This window comes from Nelusetta ayraudi, unplaced genomic scaffold (assembly GCF_046127955.1).
Source record: "Nelusetta ayraudi isolate G7.1 ecotype Tasmania unplaced genomic scaffold, CSIRO-AGI_Nayr_v1 ptg000006l, whole genome shotgun sequence".
In the NCBI taxonomy this organism is placed as follows: Eukaryota; Metazoa; Chordata; class Actinopteri; order Tetraodontiformes; family Monacanthidae; genus Nelusetta; species Nelusetta ayraudi.
In genome coordinates this window covers 4,745,001-4,761,137 of record NW_027466056.1, presented here as the reverse complement: position 1 = coordinate 4,761,137, position 16,137 = coordinate 4,745,001, and the positions used below count along the sequence as shown (strand labels likewise).

Sequence of the window (16,137 nt, the reverse complement as noted above, 5' to 3'; positions counted from 1 at the left end):
ACATAAGTTGTAAAGCAAAGTGAGAAATCTGAACGAGCGGAACTGCAAATTTGTAAATAAACCATACAACTATGTTTTATGAACAGCTCAAACGCGTGTCCTCGTTTTAACATGAAATAAATCAAGTCAAAATGATGATGCTGTAGGAAAACAATTATCAAGCGCCGTGGGTGTACATTTCTTTAAAATATCAGTTGCATTTTCGACATATACATTATAAATGAAAATATTAACCATCAACAATACATATCAACGACGCCCGCATGCATGTTTCCGACGAGCATAATTCAGAACGGACCAATTTCCTTTACCCACAATCCTCCGCCTGAGATCCGTCCTTCCGACTTCCGCCTCAGTTACGAGCTGAAGTGAGTATATTTTGTCGAGGATATTTTCTCCCTAATCTAACGCCATCCAGCGATATTAAAGTTACATTTCATCGAACAGTCACCGCAAATGCATCTATAAGTGGTTATTTGACATTTGCACGGTGTTTTGAAGTAGTCTGAATGTATGATAAGTCAGATTTTTTTGGCATTGTGGGGGAGCAGCGTCTGGCTTCACATAGCCTTGCCGGTGCTTGTGAAGTGTGTGCATTTCCCCAGCAACGCAATACATACTTTAAACGCTTCATTCCAACGTTGGCTTTCACTAAGTATATGTTGCGTGTAGTGCTAATAATACGTTCGATTCGTTTCCCGTTTCATTTAGCATAGCGACTTGTCCAGAAACGTTAGCAAATTGCTAAGGTAACGCTTATCTGAAAGTAAGCAAACGTGTTCGGCAGAACTGAGAACTGTTCGACTAATGAAATCCGCGAATGTGCTGAAGTCGTTTTGTTCTCTCTTTAGATGGCACCGACCAAGAAAGGAGAGAAAAAGAAGGGGCGTTCAGCCATTAACGAGGTTGTGACAAGAGAGTATACCATCAACATCCACAAGCGCATCCATGGAGTGTATGTATTCCTCAGAATGATCGATGGGTTGCTCGTGTGAATGACCTTTTTGCCACCCTTTCCTTGCAACACGTTGAAAAGAGATGCCAGCAAGTGTTGTCCAAACTGTCCGATTGTCTCGCATATTGAGAAACGTTCCTCTTGCAGGGGTTTCAAGAGAAGGGCTCCACGGGCCATCAAGGAAATCCGCAAGTTCGCCGTGAAGGAGATGGGCACTCCTGACGTTCGCATCGATACTCGCCTCAACAAAGCAGTGTGGAGCAAAGGCGTGAGGTGAGATGCTGCTCATTACCATCAACCTGTCAACAGCACCTGCGGTTCCATGACCCCTAGAATTGCACAAAACCTAAATATCGCAATAAAAAAACTGGAATGGAAACACCTACACTTGGAAAACCCGCTCAAATATGGCTAAACGGTTTTGGCGCTCTCATGAGGTGGTTGTTCAGACATCCATGTAGAGGTATATCGCAAAAGGATCACGGAAACACGCAATCAATTCACTTCAAGGGAAAATGCCGCGTTATGTTTGGACGGAGGAGGAGACAGAATATTTTTTTTACATGTACTCAAAGAGAAAAACATAACCATTCTTGACAGAATGTAAACAAACGTAATTCTCGTAAAATCTCGTCCCGCAAGATTGTACGAGAATTACGGCTTATGCGCTTCACACCGTTCAATGGAAACGCCTGCAAATCACAGTTGTGCTTTGTCGAAATTTTATAAACATCCCTTTTATTTTGCAAAAAACTGTCATGGAAACGCAGCTAATAATTGTCAAGTGATGAATGGATACTTGTTGTGAGAAGCAAAAATGATCTCTGTCAGCACTTCCACTGACTTCACACTTGGCGGGCTGAACCTGAAGTGTTCCAGTCGTTAATTCTGTGCTCGCTCGAGATGGTACGCGTCTCAGTTAGAGTTAAGTGTTGCTTTAAATACGCAATTACCTTGAAACTGGAAAGGGATTTTTAGTGCCATGAGCTGGCAGGAAATCTGCCAGTAATGTCCTATGAGGGCAATTCATTGCAGTTATTGTGATCATCACTGGATGTCACCTACTTTTGGGTGCAGGGTTCGTCTTGCTTTGTATGTCTGCAGGGATACACTGTTCATTTATTTTTCAAGTGACTTTATGTTTGGTTTTCAGTGCTTCAACCCACTTTTCTCATACTACCGATTGACTGCAGGCACAGATGTGCTTTCAAAGAAAAGTCAGAACTTAAAAACTCTCAATCTGTTTTGTAGGAACGTGCCGTACAGGATGCGCGTGCGGCTGTCCAGGAAGCGCAACGAGGATGAGGACTCTCCGAACAAGCTGTACACCCTGGTCACATACGTTCCTGTCACCACATGCAAAGGTAAATATGCTGCAAAATGACTTGAAGTACTTGCCGAAGCCAGCTGTGCCTTCATTAATTATTAACTCTGCTCCTCCTCTGTTTTTTCGCCCCAATAGGTCTGCAGACAGTCAATGTTGATGAGAACTAAATTTTCATTCTCCGAGTTCAATAAATGAAAAAAAAAAATGACTTGGTGTCAAGTGTCCTCTGCTTTTGTAGTGTTGGCCTTGATGTTATTGGTACTTTTGGAAATACAAAGACGCAAATGTTTGAAAGATTTTTAGGAAAATGTTCCTTAATTCCAGGGGGCCTCAACTGTATACATAAACTATTGAACTATATACAAGTTTATACAGAACAAAAGCAAATGAAATGTCCTTCAATGATTTCCACTGTTGCGGCCTATTTTGCTTGTTCTCTTTCACTGAAATAGTTGACAGACATGGTTAACATTAAGAAACATCAAGTACGTTTACATGTGTTTATTAACAAAGGTATTTCAGTCTCGAGCACAATAATTTAACAGTTTAATTGAAATGTAGCATTTAATGTAAGCTGATCAATTTTGTCATGATTCATTTTTATGATTTTGTATGGCCCCATCGGCCAAAAATGACAACAAAATGGGGCCAGAGTTTGACAACTATGCGTTAAAGTTCTTGAACTCCATTGTGTGTTTCTGACCTGTGAAAGTAGTTAGAAAAGGGAATTAAAAAAAAAGAAAGATTGTTTTAAACTTTCAATATATAAACAAAGATTACGGTCTTTTTTTCTTCAAAAAATCTTTATCCAAACTTTCAACTGCCATCGCTTTTTGTGGACGGGAATGAATCCTTCTCACGTCTGAAACTATGGAATCACAGGAGGGTCAAAATTAAACTTAAATCTGTTGAAAATAAATGTAAATATATAGGGGAATACATGAAAAAACTAAGAAATATAAAGGTACATTTTGTCTTTTCCGTTTTGTCATCGTAAACAGTAGGTACTACACCGTTTACTATTTAAATATCTGCACATGGTGTCACTATGTACTGTTTGTCTGAGCCCAAACTATTACCCGTCTTTATTTGTCAAGCCAACTTCCTGATTTGCATGCACATTAATAAAGGTCATTACCAAATGGCATTTCCTCTGGCTGAGTAGTCCAGTTTTTGCAAGAGTTGCATTTGGGTGCCTCTCAGTTTTTGCAGTTGATTTTACTCCATAGAGGTCCAGGTGATACTAATCCCGTGCGAATGGGGCATTAGAGGGCGCTGTTCGTTCCGAGCCTGCTTCCGTTCCGTCGGGATGCTGGCTGGCAGGGCAGTGTCGGAGGAGTTGTGGGGAGAGTCCCGCTCGCTGCTGCTGCTGCTGTAGAGCAGCTAAACTGAACTGAGAAAGGAACGACGCGATGGAGCTCAACGTTGGACGTTCCTCCCAAGAAGTTTGTGCCGCTGACGAGTAGCTGAGCTGCTCAGCGCGAGGGTGAGACGCGTGTTCCGACGTTACACGACCGTTTCTAATGTAACGGGATGCTGTGCTGTCCGCTGGGATGGACAGGTGTGGCTAGCTGCTAGGCTAACAGCTAGTCGAGCCTTTCTTTCGAGCGCTCAAGAAAGCGCATCTGTTTGTCGCCGATGTGGTGCACAATATATGGTCAAATGTACATGTATTTGTCTCATTGTACATATGTGTGTACATTTAAGACGTGTGATAAACTCGTCAGAGACGTGTGGGGGAAAAAACAACAACATTTGCGTTAACGAGTTGTCGTTTCTCAAACACAAACAAACCGGGTTCGACGGAACACCTCAAACCTCATCATCTGTCCGTATTTCTCTTTTTTTGTTTGTTTGTTTGTTTGTTTGTTTGTTTGACCTCAGCTGCTCGGTGTTTTATTTCCCATGGCCGATGAGAGCGATGCGGCACCACTGGCTGCTCCTGGGGGCTTGCGGCTGGGTGCTGCTCATCCTCATGTTTGTCAGCAAGTTGATCACCTTCAGGGCTGTTGACGGTAAGACGTCACCTTGTCGTGTCCCCAGCGAGCTGCCTGAAGATTCGCGAACACCCCTCACCCTCTCTCATACCACTCTCTCTCTCTCTCTCTCTCTCTCTCTCTCTCTCTGCTTATACAGATTACGGTGACAGGGCCGTGATCCAAAAGTGGACCGTTCCGGGAAAACCTGCACCTCCTGCTTCCAGCCCGGGAAAGTCAGAGCCGAATCCGAAACCGTCCCATCAGGTGATCAACCTCGTCCTCCATTGATAACCACAACAAGGGGCGTGACGGTACCCAATATTGGGTTCACCAGAACCAGACGAGACGAGATTTTCCACGTTAGTTTTCTGAAAACTAAAATGACCAAAAAAATGTGATTGAACAAAGTAATACAATGTAGCAGAGGCATTTATAACTTCCATGTATGAGCCGTTGAACTGCATTCCACAAACCAAATTAGATGTTTGTTGTTTTTTTGGTTTTTTTTTTTTAAAGTGCAAACGATATTGGCAAAACTGTAACCAAAGTAAAAAGTGCAAATAGGGGCTGAACATTTTCTAAGCATGACAACTGTACAGCCTATCCTCAGCTATAGTCATATATATTCATATAAACAGTGGGTTCGGAAAGTATTCAGACACCCTTAAATTGTTCACTCTTTGTCAAATTGCAGCCATTTGCTAAAATCAATCTCAAGAGTTTTGCGAATTTATTACAAATAAACACTGAGTCATCACATCGCCAAAAGTATTCAGACCCTTTACTGTGACACCTGTATATTTAACTCAGGTGCTGTGCAGTTCTTCTGATCATCCTTGAGATGGGCCTCCACCTTCATTGGAGTCCAGCTGTGGTGTGTGTGTGTGTGTGTGTGTGTGTGTGTGTGTGTGTGTGTGTGTGTGTGTGTGTGTGTGTGTGTGTGTGTGTGTGTGTGTGTGTGTGTGTGTGTGAGTGATACACACACATGGCACCTGCTGCTGCTGCTTCCTCTTTCATTCTCTTTCTTGTTCTCAGTTTTTGCAGACTACACGCAGTAAAGAGAAATATCACCACAGCCTTGATAATCACCAAAGTAGCTACGGGCTCAGTTAACAGCCGTGTTTTGCACCCCCCAGCCCTCATCCGCTCCCTCCGTGGCTGACTGGCAGCCCGTGGCGGAGAGACGCGTGGAGCTGCTCGCCGCCGTGTGCAAGAACGGCAGCCTGAGGAACCTGACCCACGTCTCCGTGGGCAAGTTCGTCCTGGACCGCATCTTCGTCTGCGACAAGCACAAGATCCTCTTCTGCCAGACGCCCAAGGTGGGCAACACGCAGTGGAAGAAGGTCCTCATCGTGCTCAACGGTAGGTCGCTGCGCCTCGCCGCTTTCGGGGGAGAGCCGATGAATCGCGCGGTCGGCCTGCTCTCCGCCGGTGCCTGACCTTTGTCCCACTTTGGCAGGAGAGTTCTCCAGCGTGGAGGAGATCCCCGAAAACCTCGTGCACGACCACGAGAAGAACGGCCTGCCCCGCCTTTCGTCCCTGCCGCCGCGGGAGATCACTCACAGGTTTGGAGAATATGATTTTTAAAAAAAACAAATAAATATCATACATCTTGTTTTCATAATTTTTCCTTCTGTTTGCACTTCTTTTTGTTGCTGGAATTAGAAAATTAATAAAGATGTTGTGTTCTATATTCTCTATCAGTTAGCTCATGACAGCCGTGTAAGTCATTTGTCTGTTCAAGACTTTTTTTTTTTGTCTTGTTTAGATGATTTCTGAAATGTTTAAAAAGAAGAATTAATGCCTGATGCGAAGTTTCTTTCACATCTCTCACACCCGACAGATTGAACACTTACTTCAAGTTCCTCATCGTGCGGGACCCCTTCGAGAGGCTCATCTCGGCGTTCAAGGACAAGTTCGTGAAGAACCCGCGCTTCGAGCCGTGGTACAAGCACGACATCGCCCCGGCCATCATCCGCAAGTACCGCAAGAGCCACCGCGACGGCGATGGCGACGGCACCGCCGCCGCCCCGGGCCTCCGCTTTGAGGACTTTGTCCGGTACCTGGGCGATGCCGAGGGTCGGCGGCGCCGCGTGGACCGCCAGTTCGGCGAGCACGTCATCCACTGGGTGACCTACGCCGAGCTGTGTGCGCCCTGCGAGATCCGCTATGACGTGGTGGGCCACCACGAGACGCTGGAGCGCGACGCCCCCTACATCCTGAAGGCGGCGGGCATCGAGCGGCTGGTGTCCTACCCGGCCATCCCCCCGGGCATCACCCGCTACAACAGGACCAAGGTGGAGCACTACTTCTCGGGCATCAGCAAGCGGGACATCCGCCGCCTGTACGCGCGCTACCAGGGCGATTTCCACCTATTTGGTTACCCGACGCCAGACTTTCTGTTGAACTAAAATGACTTCCAGTTGATGAAAACCCACGTTTATATGGAGAAAAACACGAGCAGTCAAAAGTTTGGACACACCCTATGCATTTAATGTCTTTTCTTTCATTCTCGTGACTGTTGACTTTGCAATTTCTCACTGAAGGCATCAAAACTACATATGAACACACATGGAATTATGGAGGAACACGTTTTTATATTTAAATTCTTCTAAATAGCCTCCTTTCATAAAAAGCATATTCAGTTATTTAACATGTTTTTCTTTGCTGCATAATTGCATATCTTGCTCATATATTTGATGTCTTCAGTTTCTATAGTACAGTGTCGAAAGTGCTAAAGATGAAGAAAAAATATTTCATTAGCTAGTGTGTCCAAACTTTTGACTGGTAGCGTGTGTATACTCTACCGGTCGAGGTTTTTGGGGCCACTGCATCTTTACAGCATCACAAAATAACCTGCTGGAATGCTCTAAGAACATTACTAGTGCAGGGAAATCAGTGGGGATGTGCTGAACACATTATGGGTATGGCTTTGACAGTCGTTGCCTTGAACGTCCGATTGAATTGATTTTATAGAACGAGTCTCAAGTGTGCAGTATGCAGCCATCGCGGCAAAAGTTGAAAAAACGGAAACCTTTCTAAAACAAAGCTTTGTATTATAATCGGAAAAGGAGTAAAAGAGTCAACAAAGCATCATGGATCGTATAGACTCTCTAAAACAGCCTACTCTGAGTGTGTTCACACAGAATTCTGCACAAACGGAATTCTCGCAAATCATTCGACATTGGAGACGGTTTTCACGAATGACTAAAATATTCACATGCTTGTTCAGAACACCTTGACTAATTTTCTGTGCACTCATAATGATCGCAGAGTATTCAAGATCATTTTTTCCAGAAAACTGGTTATGACGGAGTTCAATCCGGAAATGAGTCGGTGACCCCAAACTCATTTGGGTGAAAAAGAAACGTGCTTTTGGATCTTCTTGGACACGGGGAGGGGGGGGGCTAAGACGGGAAGTTCTGCCCACCGATGGGTTTCGATGTTCTCGGAACTGTGACCTTTCTCGCAGTGAAGCAGTAATGTCAGAGTAGACTGAGAGAAGGACTAAACAGAGTTAGCCGTCTTAACACGTCCATTTGTATAAAAAAACAAAAGGGAACAGATCACACGAATACATTGTTTTTGTAACATAGCTCATGTGACTGTCTCCACCTGCCTTGCGTGTCAAACGAGACGTACGCCGTAATGTCGGGGGGCCTCGTCTCCCTGTAATGTAGCTATTTAATAATTGCACTGTGTAGTTCACCGGTGCGATGAATGGAAGAAAAAAAAATTGCGTCTTTCCTTTTTATCGCAAACGAAGGCGAGATTGTGTAAAATCAGGGATGCTCGACTTCTTGCACAAGTGGACCGGATCGCGAAACTGACTCGAGCTCAGTGGTTTTCACGACGTTTCATGAGCTGAGAAATCTGTCAAAAAATGTTTTTCTCCCCTAAAGACACACCGGTGTTTTTGTAAGACAATAAATTATTCAGAACGTGTCTTGAAATAGCAAAGGAGCGGCTCCAGACCAATGACAAGCATCTCTCCCTTGTTTGTTACCGTAGCTGTCCGTCTGGTTGCTCCACCTCAAACTTTCTAGGGTATATAATGCCCGACTCCGTCGCAACAGACTCTTTCCTGCACTGGGCCTTTATGGGAAGGTCGCACTGGATTTTAAAATATAGTATTTTTTTCTACAAATTGTGTCGAAACACGTCATCATTCTTTAACGCGACTTGCAACTGTCTTGTCACCCGTTGCTATTTCTAGTTACGGTGATTAACCCGCTGACTGTTGATGAAAAAGTGTCTTGAGTTGTAGGACGGTACAACCTTTCTGCAACCACAGGGTGCAAAATATTGGTTGGTTAAATAAAGTTCCCTTCCAGGAAAAAAAAAAGAAGAAATCTGCGTCGTTTTGTTGCAGTACAGCCGGATCGCCACTTGATGGCAGTCAAACTTTTATTTACTCAACGCGACAGCCCTGACGAACCCTTCAGTCCGAATGTGTCAAGACTAGCAGAACGGTTCGGGCCTGAGACGTGGTGGCAGAAGAGTGACGTCACCATCGCCACACGTCAACAACAAACACGGGTTGACGGGAAACGCAATGCCGGTGTTTCCAGTAGCGGTTCACTTTGTGTCGGGTGGATTTGAGGGGATTGCCGGGGTTTAAAGGCGTCAGTTAAGTGGCTGGAGTATCACCTTGAGTGGCTGGAAGTCAGGGCTTTGTGTTGTGCACCATGTTTGTGTATGCGCGCCTGTGTGTGCGGGTCGTGTGCCCCAGCTGAAGTCCCTCATCCTGCTCGGCTGGTTCGTCCTGCCCCTGAGGTTTGAACGCAGAGTTTGTTTAACCAAAATATCAGCCCGCTCTGTTGCGCAGTGATGGTAAATAAGCTAGAAGAAGAAGAACCACAACGGACTGAGGTGAACAATCTGCCTTCGTGGCCTTAGTCTTTGTTTGACAACTCTAGTAGGAAACGCCGCTTGCCAGAAACGGCAATGCCCTTCTGGGGAGACAGCCCTTTGTGATGTCACAGAGAGCTCGGACGCCTCTTCCAGGCTCCGACAACCAAAAACAGCAAAGCATCAGCCTTGCATCAGGTTGAAAACAAACAAACAAAAAAAACCCCACTCAAAACAAGATCCGATAACAGGCGATAAAATGGGACTTTTTCCAATTCATACAAATGTGAAAAAAAGTCCGGCCTGCAGAATTCCTTTATTTAGAATTTTTTGGGTCGAGGCCCTGATCAAGCTTGAAGGATCAGAGATGTTGTCGAGCTCTCTTGCATTTGCGTAGTATGCGGCCGTATTTGTTCTCTGCTGCTCTGCCGGGCATCGCTGCTCAGCCTTGCCCGCCTGCCACACCCATGATTACCAATATTGACACACAAGTCCGACGTGCGCATGTCCGTTAGGGATGCTGAGGAGGTAGTGATGGCGATAGGGCTAGTGGGGGTGGAGGGTGCTACCGTCTGCTCCCTCCGTGCGCGTCACCGGGTGCGGAACGGTTTGTCCGTGCCCCAAATCGTGCGCGCGAGGTAGGGGTCGAGTGCGCACGTGCACGAGCTCGGCGTGCAAGCTTCGGGCGCCGTGTGGAGGGAGGGAGGGAGGCCCAGCCCTTTTTTCTTTCTTTTCTTGTGTAGCGATGCCGACCGGCTTCCTGTGTTTGTGCGGCTCTCAATTAGCGGAGCGGGTCAAGTCGGCGAGGGGCAAGGCGCGCTAAAAGCGGAAGTGCCCCTACCACAATAAAAAACTTTTTCTTGGATGTGAAGGCGTGCATTGGATTTTCGTGATTATTCGTATAGGTCAGCGTTTCTCAACAGGGGTGTTGTTGTGTTGTTGTCGTTGCCTATTCTGACATTTCATAAATAAAAACGCTCTCCCACAAATGTATTTTTCCCTCTCTCAATTGCCGATTTTTGTTTGTTTGTTTTGTGTATGTCTGTGTCTGTCCACCTATGTAGGCCTACATTTCATCATAGGCTCTTACTGTTGAGTTGCTTTCGTCACTGCCTATCTGAAATAAACAGGACGTTTGCATTTTAAGTCAGATGCAGTGTAATTTTTAATTATTATATAATTATGTTGTGATATAATTTAATTATAATAATTATCATAATTATTGATATTTTACAATGGGGCGCCGTGAAATCTTTTGCACTTTTGAAGGGTGCCTTGACTGAAAAAAAAAAAAAAAAAAGTTGAGAAACGCTGGTAGAGGTCACTACTTACTTACACAAACCACTCACGATGGCTCATCAGAGGTGGGAAGTAACAAAGTACAAATACAGTCCAACTACTTTGTTACAGTACCGAAGTATATGTTTTGTCTGTATCTGTACTTTACCTGAGTATTTATTTCACGGACGACTTTTAAACTTTGACACCATACATTTGTTTGTTACTTTTGTATTTAAAAGTGTTTAAAAACAAAATGTGTTATTCTGTAATTCACTTATTCTCATGTAGAAAATAACATTGGCTGTGGAAGGCATCAACATCGTATAATGTGTCAGTGGTCATAGCTATTACTGATTACAGTTAGGTTGTGCTGCAGTTGAAAAAGAAAATAAAACATATTATTGAGAGCACCAAAGCCACTAAAAGCTATCCAGCTGCTCATGCAAAAAACCTCTGGAAGATTCTTTCAGAACCTTTTCATTTTTGCTAAATTAATGTTGTTTCATTAATTACATGAATAAATATCATTTTTACTTTTTACTTAATTGCATTTCAGAACCTGTACAGTCTTAGTTTTGCTTGAGTAAAACAGTTGAATCAATACTCTTCATTTTTCCAATATTATTATTTTTTTTTAGGTAAGTACATAATGTACCTTTTCCTACTTCTTGATCATAATTGACTATTGTATAACACCACCTGAAAAGTCAGTAAATACTGGTGACCTAAACACCAAATATATTCTCTAGTCAGGGTGCCTCTTAAACTCTTATTCCGAAATTCTTGACGGAAGCGAATGTTTTTCCACCGTCAGCTTGACGGCCCTCTGTGCAGACAGTGGGAGAGAGTGCGTTAAGGGGGAGTCCGCCGCCGCCGCCGCTGCTGTTGCTGCTGCCCCTGCCTGCCTGCCACCTCAACATGGAGTAGCCCGGAGCCTGTGCCAACGCTGCCCGACGAGCATAGCCCTCCAACGCCTCCGGGAGAAGAGACGAACGCACGACGGCCTATGTCTCATTTATCCGCCGGAAGTCTCCTCTAATGCTCCGGCGGCGCCGCTGCTGCTCTTTTGTTCACGGCAGAGGGGGAGAAAAAAACGGCTCGGCTTTGATTTTGAAAGATGGCGAACGACTCCCCGGCTAAAAGTCTCGGAGACATCGACTTGGCTTCACTGCGGGTGAGTTGCAGTCGGGAGCCCCGAGACCCCTTCGTGTTTTTCTCTATCTTTTTCCCTTCTCCTCCTGCTGCCCGGGCCTCGGTTAAACGCTGCCCGCAAGCCTCGCTAGCCGCTAGCCGCTTAGCCGCTGCTATTTTATCCGCCTCCCCTCTCCGTGTGTGTGTGTGTGTGTGTGTGTGTGTGTGTGTGTGTGTGTGTGTGTGTGTGTGTGTGTGTGTGTGTGTGTGTGTGTGTGTGCGCGCGCGCGCGCGCTCGCGCTCGGAGCTCCTCGTTGCTGGAAGAAGAAGAAGAAAAAAAAAAAGACCGCTGAGCCTCGGCGAGGTGTTGCCACTGTCTTGCTTCACCACCTCCTCCTCCACCACCTCCTTTGTTCGAGATGCGTTTGCGTGTGGATGTGGGGGGCGCAACAGCTGGCCCGCCGCCGCACCGCTAATAGTGCTCGCAAAATAATCACATTAATAAAGATAGTAGCGATAAAACAGCCGCTGTTTGTCTCTGCTCCTCACGTCGACGTGGATCTTTTGTGTCTTCCCCAACAGGACCCAGCTGGCATCTTTGAACTGGTGGAGGTGGTCGGAAATGGCACCTACGGACAAGTATACAAGGTTGGTCACTTGTCTTATTCATTTATTTATTTGTTTATTCGCCCCCATCCACCAACCCTCACCCTCCCTTCACTGACGTTAACCAGCATGTACACAAAGGAAGTGGAGTTTTGTCTTCCATATGTTGCCACCACCATTGTGGTGTTATGCTGATGGAAATGGACTCTCCACTACCACCACCACCACCACTACTACTACTACCAGGGCCACTGGCGCCTTGTTTTGCTTGTTGGCTCTGATGTTGTCGATGTTCCGCCCCTTGTTGTCGAGAGTGAATCAGACGAGTCTACGAGCAGCCTGACGCACCACCCGTCTGACATCACCTGTCCCTCCCGCTGGGAAGTAGGCGAGGGGGGCACACCGTGCACCTTGGGAGGGTTTTTTTTTTGGGGGGGGGGGGGAGTGTGTGTGTGTGTGTGTGTGTGTGATGATTTAAAACAAAAAACGACAACCACAACACACACACACACACTAAACCCTAATTTCCTGTCCTCTTCAAATCAAGACTTGTGTTGAACTTTGCGACCGTTGAAAGACGCAGATGGTCGGAAAAGAGGAGAGAAAACAGGTTATTTGTCTCGGTGGGGGGTGTTGGTGGTGGCCCCTTGACTACTGATGTCCAGCCCGACTCTGATGACATCACCCCCCACCGTCCCCGTGTTGTCACCGCGGTCTCTGTTTCGCCGACGCTTAACGGCGTTTAAGCGCAAAGCTGCAGAACGGTGGGACACTTTCATTAACCCCCCCCCCCCCACACACACACACACACACACACACACAGGGATATTATATAAATAGTCCCTGGTGGAGGCAGGATGGTGGTGGAAAAAAAGGCATCAGTTTGCCTGTGCGCTAAGCGCAGAGCCGAGCGCTTTTTAATTCTGACAGCTCCTGGCGCTCTGGGTGACCTGCATTCGTTTTGCGGGTCACCACCCCCCCACCACCACCCACAGTCTGAACTGTGAACTTCCAGATGTGGTGCTCGTCACATCACCTGGATGGAAGGATGGGTGGAGGATGGAGCATTAACGCTTTTTTTCTTCTTCGTCTGTTTTCTCGTCCCCCTTTAATCCCCCCCAATTCACTGTCTGATGCTAATTCTATTTGTGGCCGCTGCACGGGTATGGTGTGTGTGTGTGTGTGTGTTTGTGTGTGTATGTGGGGGGGGGGTGCTGTCAGATTAGCTCGCCGCCGCCGACACAAAGAGACGGCCGTGAACGGCACGAGTTGAGCTCATACGTCTGCGCTTGGAAGTCAGACCAGCAGCAGCAGCAGCAGCAGCAACAACCCCCCCCCCCCCTCACCCCCCATGCACACGCGCACGCACGGTTCCTTTCGGCGGATCAACGTATCGACTGTCATGTTAAGCAGTTGGATGAGCATGTGGTGGTGGTGGTGGTGGTGGTGCAGCTGTCCACTTGCAGGCAGCGGCCCGACAAAGCTCAGTTTGTCCCCCGCGCAGCAAATCTGGGCGGGGGGTGGGGGGGGGGTCAGTTTGTCCCGCTGGGTTTCAAACGGGCAACCGTCTGAACCCCCCCCCCCCCACACACACACACACCCTTTTGAGATAACACAATGTGTCCACGGCTCCCTTTTTGCTGTTTGATTTGCGGTGACTTTTGATTCCTTCTGGGCTCTTCGCCCCCCCCCCCCCCATCCTCCAAAGTCTCTTTTGTCACTCAGACTGCAGCACAAACGTGAGACCCCCCCTCCCCCCCACCCCACCAATCGGCAGAAGAAAAAAAAGAACTCCAGTGTTTGCTTTCAGTCGGCCTCCTTCTGGAACTGCAGGTTTCCACCTTCTCTCGCCGCGACCGTAATTGCGGTTCACGTGCGGCGCTTTTGAAGTTGATCGAACGGCTCGGAGCAACTGGTCGGATCGGTCGCCTCGTGTTTTTGTGTTTGGGCCAATAATAGCTCCACTTGACTTAATAGCTCGACTGAAACAAACAAAAAAACATAAGTTGACCTTGCAAGGATCCACCTGGCAGCAGAAGCCAAAGTTTGTTTTTGTTTTTTAATCCGAATATGTTTTGATTGAGCATTTTTTTTTCTCAAATTGATGATGACGAACAATGCAGTCAACAGGTCATCGCAAAGGTGAACGTGTGGCAGGATGTATAGAGGAAGGAAGGGCAATGTCATTCTATCCAAGGCACAATTTAATCAAAAAAATGAAAAGAAAAACGTATACTGCATGTGTCAGTCCAATGAGTAATACAAGTAGAACAAAGGGTAATACAGATAACAAATTAAACCCAGCAACCCCTCCTACCCTCGCCACTGACACCCAGAACCTGCACTGAATAATGCGCCTCGGTTTGAAGGTGTTTTGCACACTGTAAAACTTTTGTGAGCTGATTTGACTGAAGGAACATTTTCTCAGAGTGAATCCTTTCAATGAGCCGATCAGCTCAAACTGGATGTCTCGCTCGGATCGGCTCACATCAGCGCCTGTTACTGACTCCCGACCCTGTGAACATAATTAAGCCACCCCCCCCCTCAAAAAAAAATAAATAAAATAAAATCCCCGCTGATCCAGGATCGGATCTAACCCCCCCCCCAAAAACAACCGACTCATTCCCGACTCAAAGTCAAAACGAGGGAGCCGTTGAGCCGTTCGGTGGAGGCTGCTGACCTCCAGGTCGCCCTGGAGCCGTGCCAGGTTCCAGTCGGCCCTCTGAAAGAAGCCCAGCGCAGCACATTGTGACTGACGGCCGCTGCTGAGAAAGCCGCAGCGTGACTAAGACGCCCGGCGAAGAAATACTCTCGGGAATTGATTCAACCACGACACCAGGCAGATAAGTAAATAAAACCGATGACGTCATCATCAGGGCTATATTGTTCCCATGCAAGAAAAAAAATGCCCCGCCATATTTCTACATCAGGGGTGTCGAGCTCAAACACGCAGTGGGGCCAAATTCTCAAAGTTGGACAAAGTCGAGGGCCAACATTGATATTGATTGAAACAATCAACCACATGGAGCAGTGAACCTTTTTGATATGGACCCAAACAAGTTTTGCTTCAACACTGTAGATGGAAGAAGCAGAGCTTGGTACTTTACAATATAAATAACTTCATACTGCACACATACAAAATTGAATTTCAAATTAAAAAGAAAAAAAAAAACGAATCGAAATAAATGAAATGTAAATAAACTCCTCCCCAGTTACTTAGTTACTCACTAGTTACTTAGTGGAGAGGAGTTCTCGAGGGTAACTTAGTAGTGACTTGGTTACTCTCTACTCCAGGGGTGTCAAACTCAAATACACAGTGGGCCAAAATTGAATTCAACAACAATACACCAATGAAGTCATAATAATACTAATATCCCTCAAAGAAGAAGCAGAGCATTCTGGGGTTTGTAGTCTTAGCGGTACATGTGCTGTATAATAGTGCTGGACCAGCAGCTCTAGTAGTGGTTTTGTACTGGCCCTCGAGGCCAATACATAATCACTCCTAATAATGTCACTGAGGGCCATATTTGGACACCTTACGTTCTAGATCATAGTGTGCTTGGCTTGCTGGTGACGTGACTGGAGCTTTTCACTGAAACTGCATCATGTGTAGCTCAGCCAGTAGCCTAGTTGTTCTCTAACAGGCCGCGTGCTGCTGATGCAGCTTGCGAGAAAGTGTATTAATCAGTACAGCTCCCCACACCCCCACAGAGTCTGGGCTTTGTCCGTTCGTTGCTTTGCCGCGGTACTGACTGGACACTTTTTGCGCGAATTCTTCTTCTGCAAAAATACAGCCGGTCTCCAATTACAACAACAGCAACAACAAAAAACTCCACTCTTATCCACGCTGGTTGAAAAACGCTGCCTGCGCATTGCACAAAGAGATTGTCCCTGGTATCTCTCAGCCCTCCTACGCCACCCCCCACCCCTCCACAAACTCCACCCCTCTCTCCCTCTTTATCAGCTGGCCGTGAACCAGCTGGCTCTGCTCTCCATCCCAGGTGCCT

General features: G+C 46.5%; 3 protein-coding genes across 23 annotated transcripts in view; all 3 read left to right on the top strand.

Moving 5' to 3' along the window:
• Positions 1-223: 223 nt before the first annotated feature.
• Positions 224-2,691, top strand: rpl31 (ribosomal protein L31). The gene is made up of 5 exons (XM_076016544.1): positions 224-368; positions 852-955; positions 1,103-1,228; positions 2,207-2,319; positions 2,418-2,691. Exons 2-5 carry the CDS (start codon positions 852-854, stop codon positions 2,447-2,449), a joined length of 375 nt encoding a protein of 124 aa, XP_075872659.1. The 5' UTR covers positions 224-368; the 3' UTR covers positions 2,450-2,691.
• Positions 2,692-3,608: 917 nt separating this feature from the next.
• chst10 (carbohydrate sulfotransferase 10) lies at positions 3,609-7,818 on the top strand. The gene is made up of 6 exons (XM_076016520.1): positions 3,609-3,768; positions 4,167-4,297; positions 4,419-4,525; positions 5,398-5,623; positions 5,721-5,826; positions 6,105-7,818. Exons 2-6 carry the CDS (start codon positions 4,195-4,197, stop codon positions 6,670-6,672), a joined length of 1,110 nt encoding a protein of 369 aa, XP_075872635.1. The 5' UTR covers positions 3,609-3,768; positions 4,167-4,194; the 3' UTR covers positions 6,673-7,818.
• Positions 7,819-11,199: 3,381 nt separating this feature from the next.
• Positions 11,200-16,137, top strand: part of LOC142881889 (mitogen-activated protein kinase kinase kinase kinase 4-like) — a 34,957-nt gene continuing 30,019 nt past the window's right edge. For 13 of the 21 annotated variants that reach the window (XM_076016332.1, XM_076016439.1, XM_076016405.1 and 10 more), the window contains exons 1-2: positions 11,215-11,567; positions 12,107-12,172. In XM_076016332.1, the coding sequence (XP_075872447.1) occupies positions 11,511-11,567; positions 12,107-12,172 (123 nt within the window). In that variant the 5' untranslated portion in view covers positions 11,215-11,510. Of the gene's footprint in view, positions 11,568-12,106; positions 12,173-16,137 lie in introns of all 21 variants that reach the window. The other 8 variants (XM_076016389.1, XM_076016341.1, XM_076016376.1 and 5 more) reach the window with 4 other exon arrangements.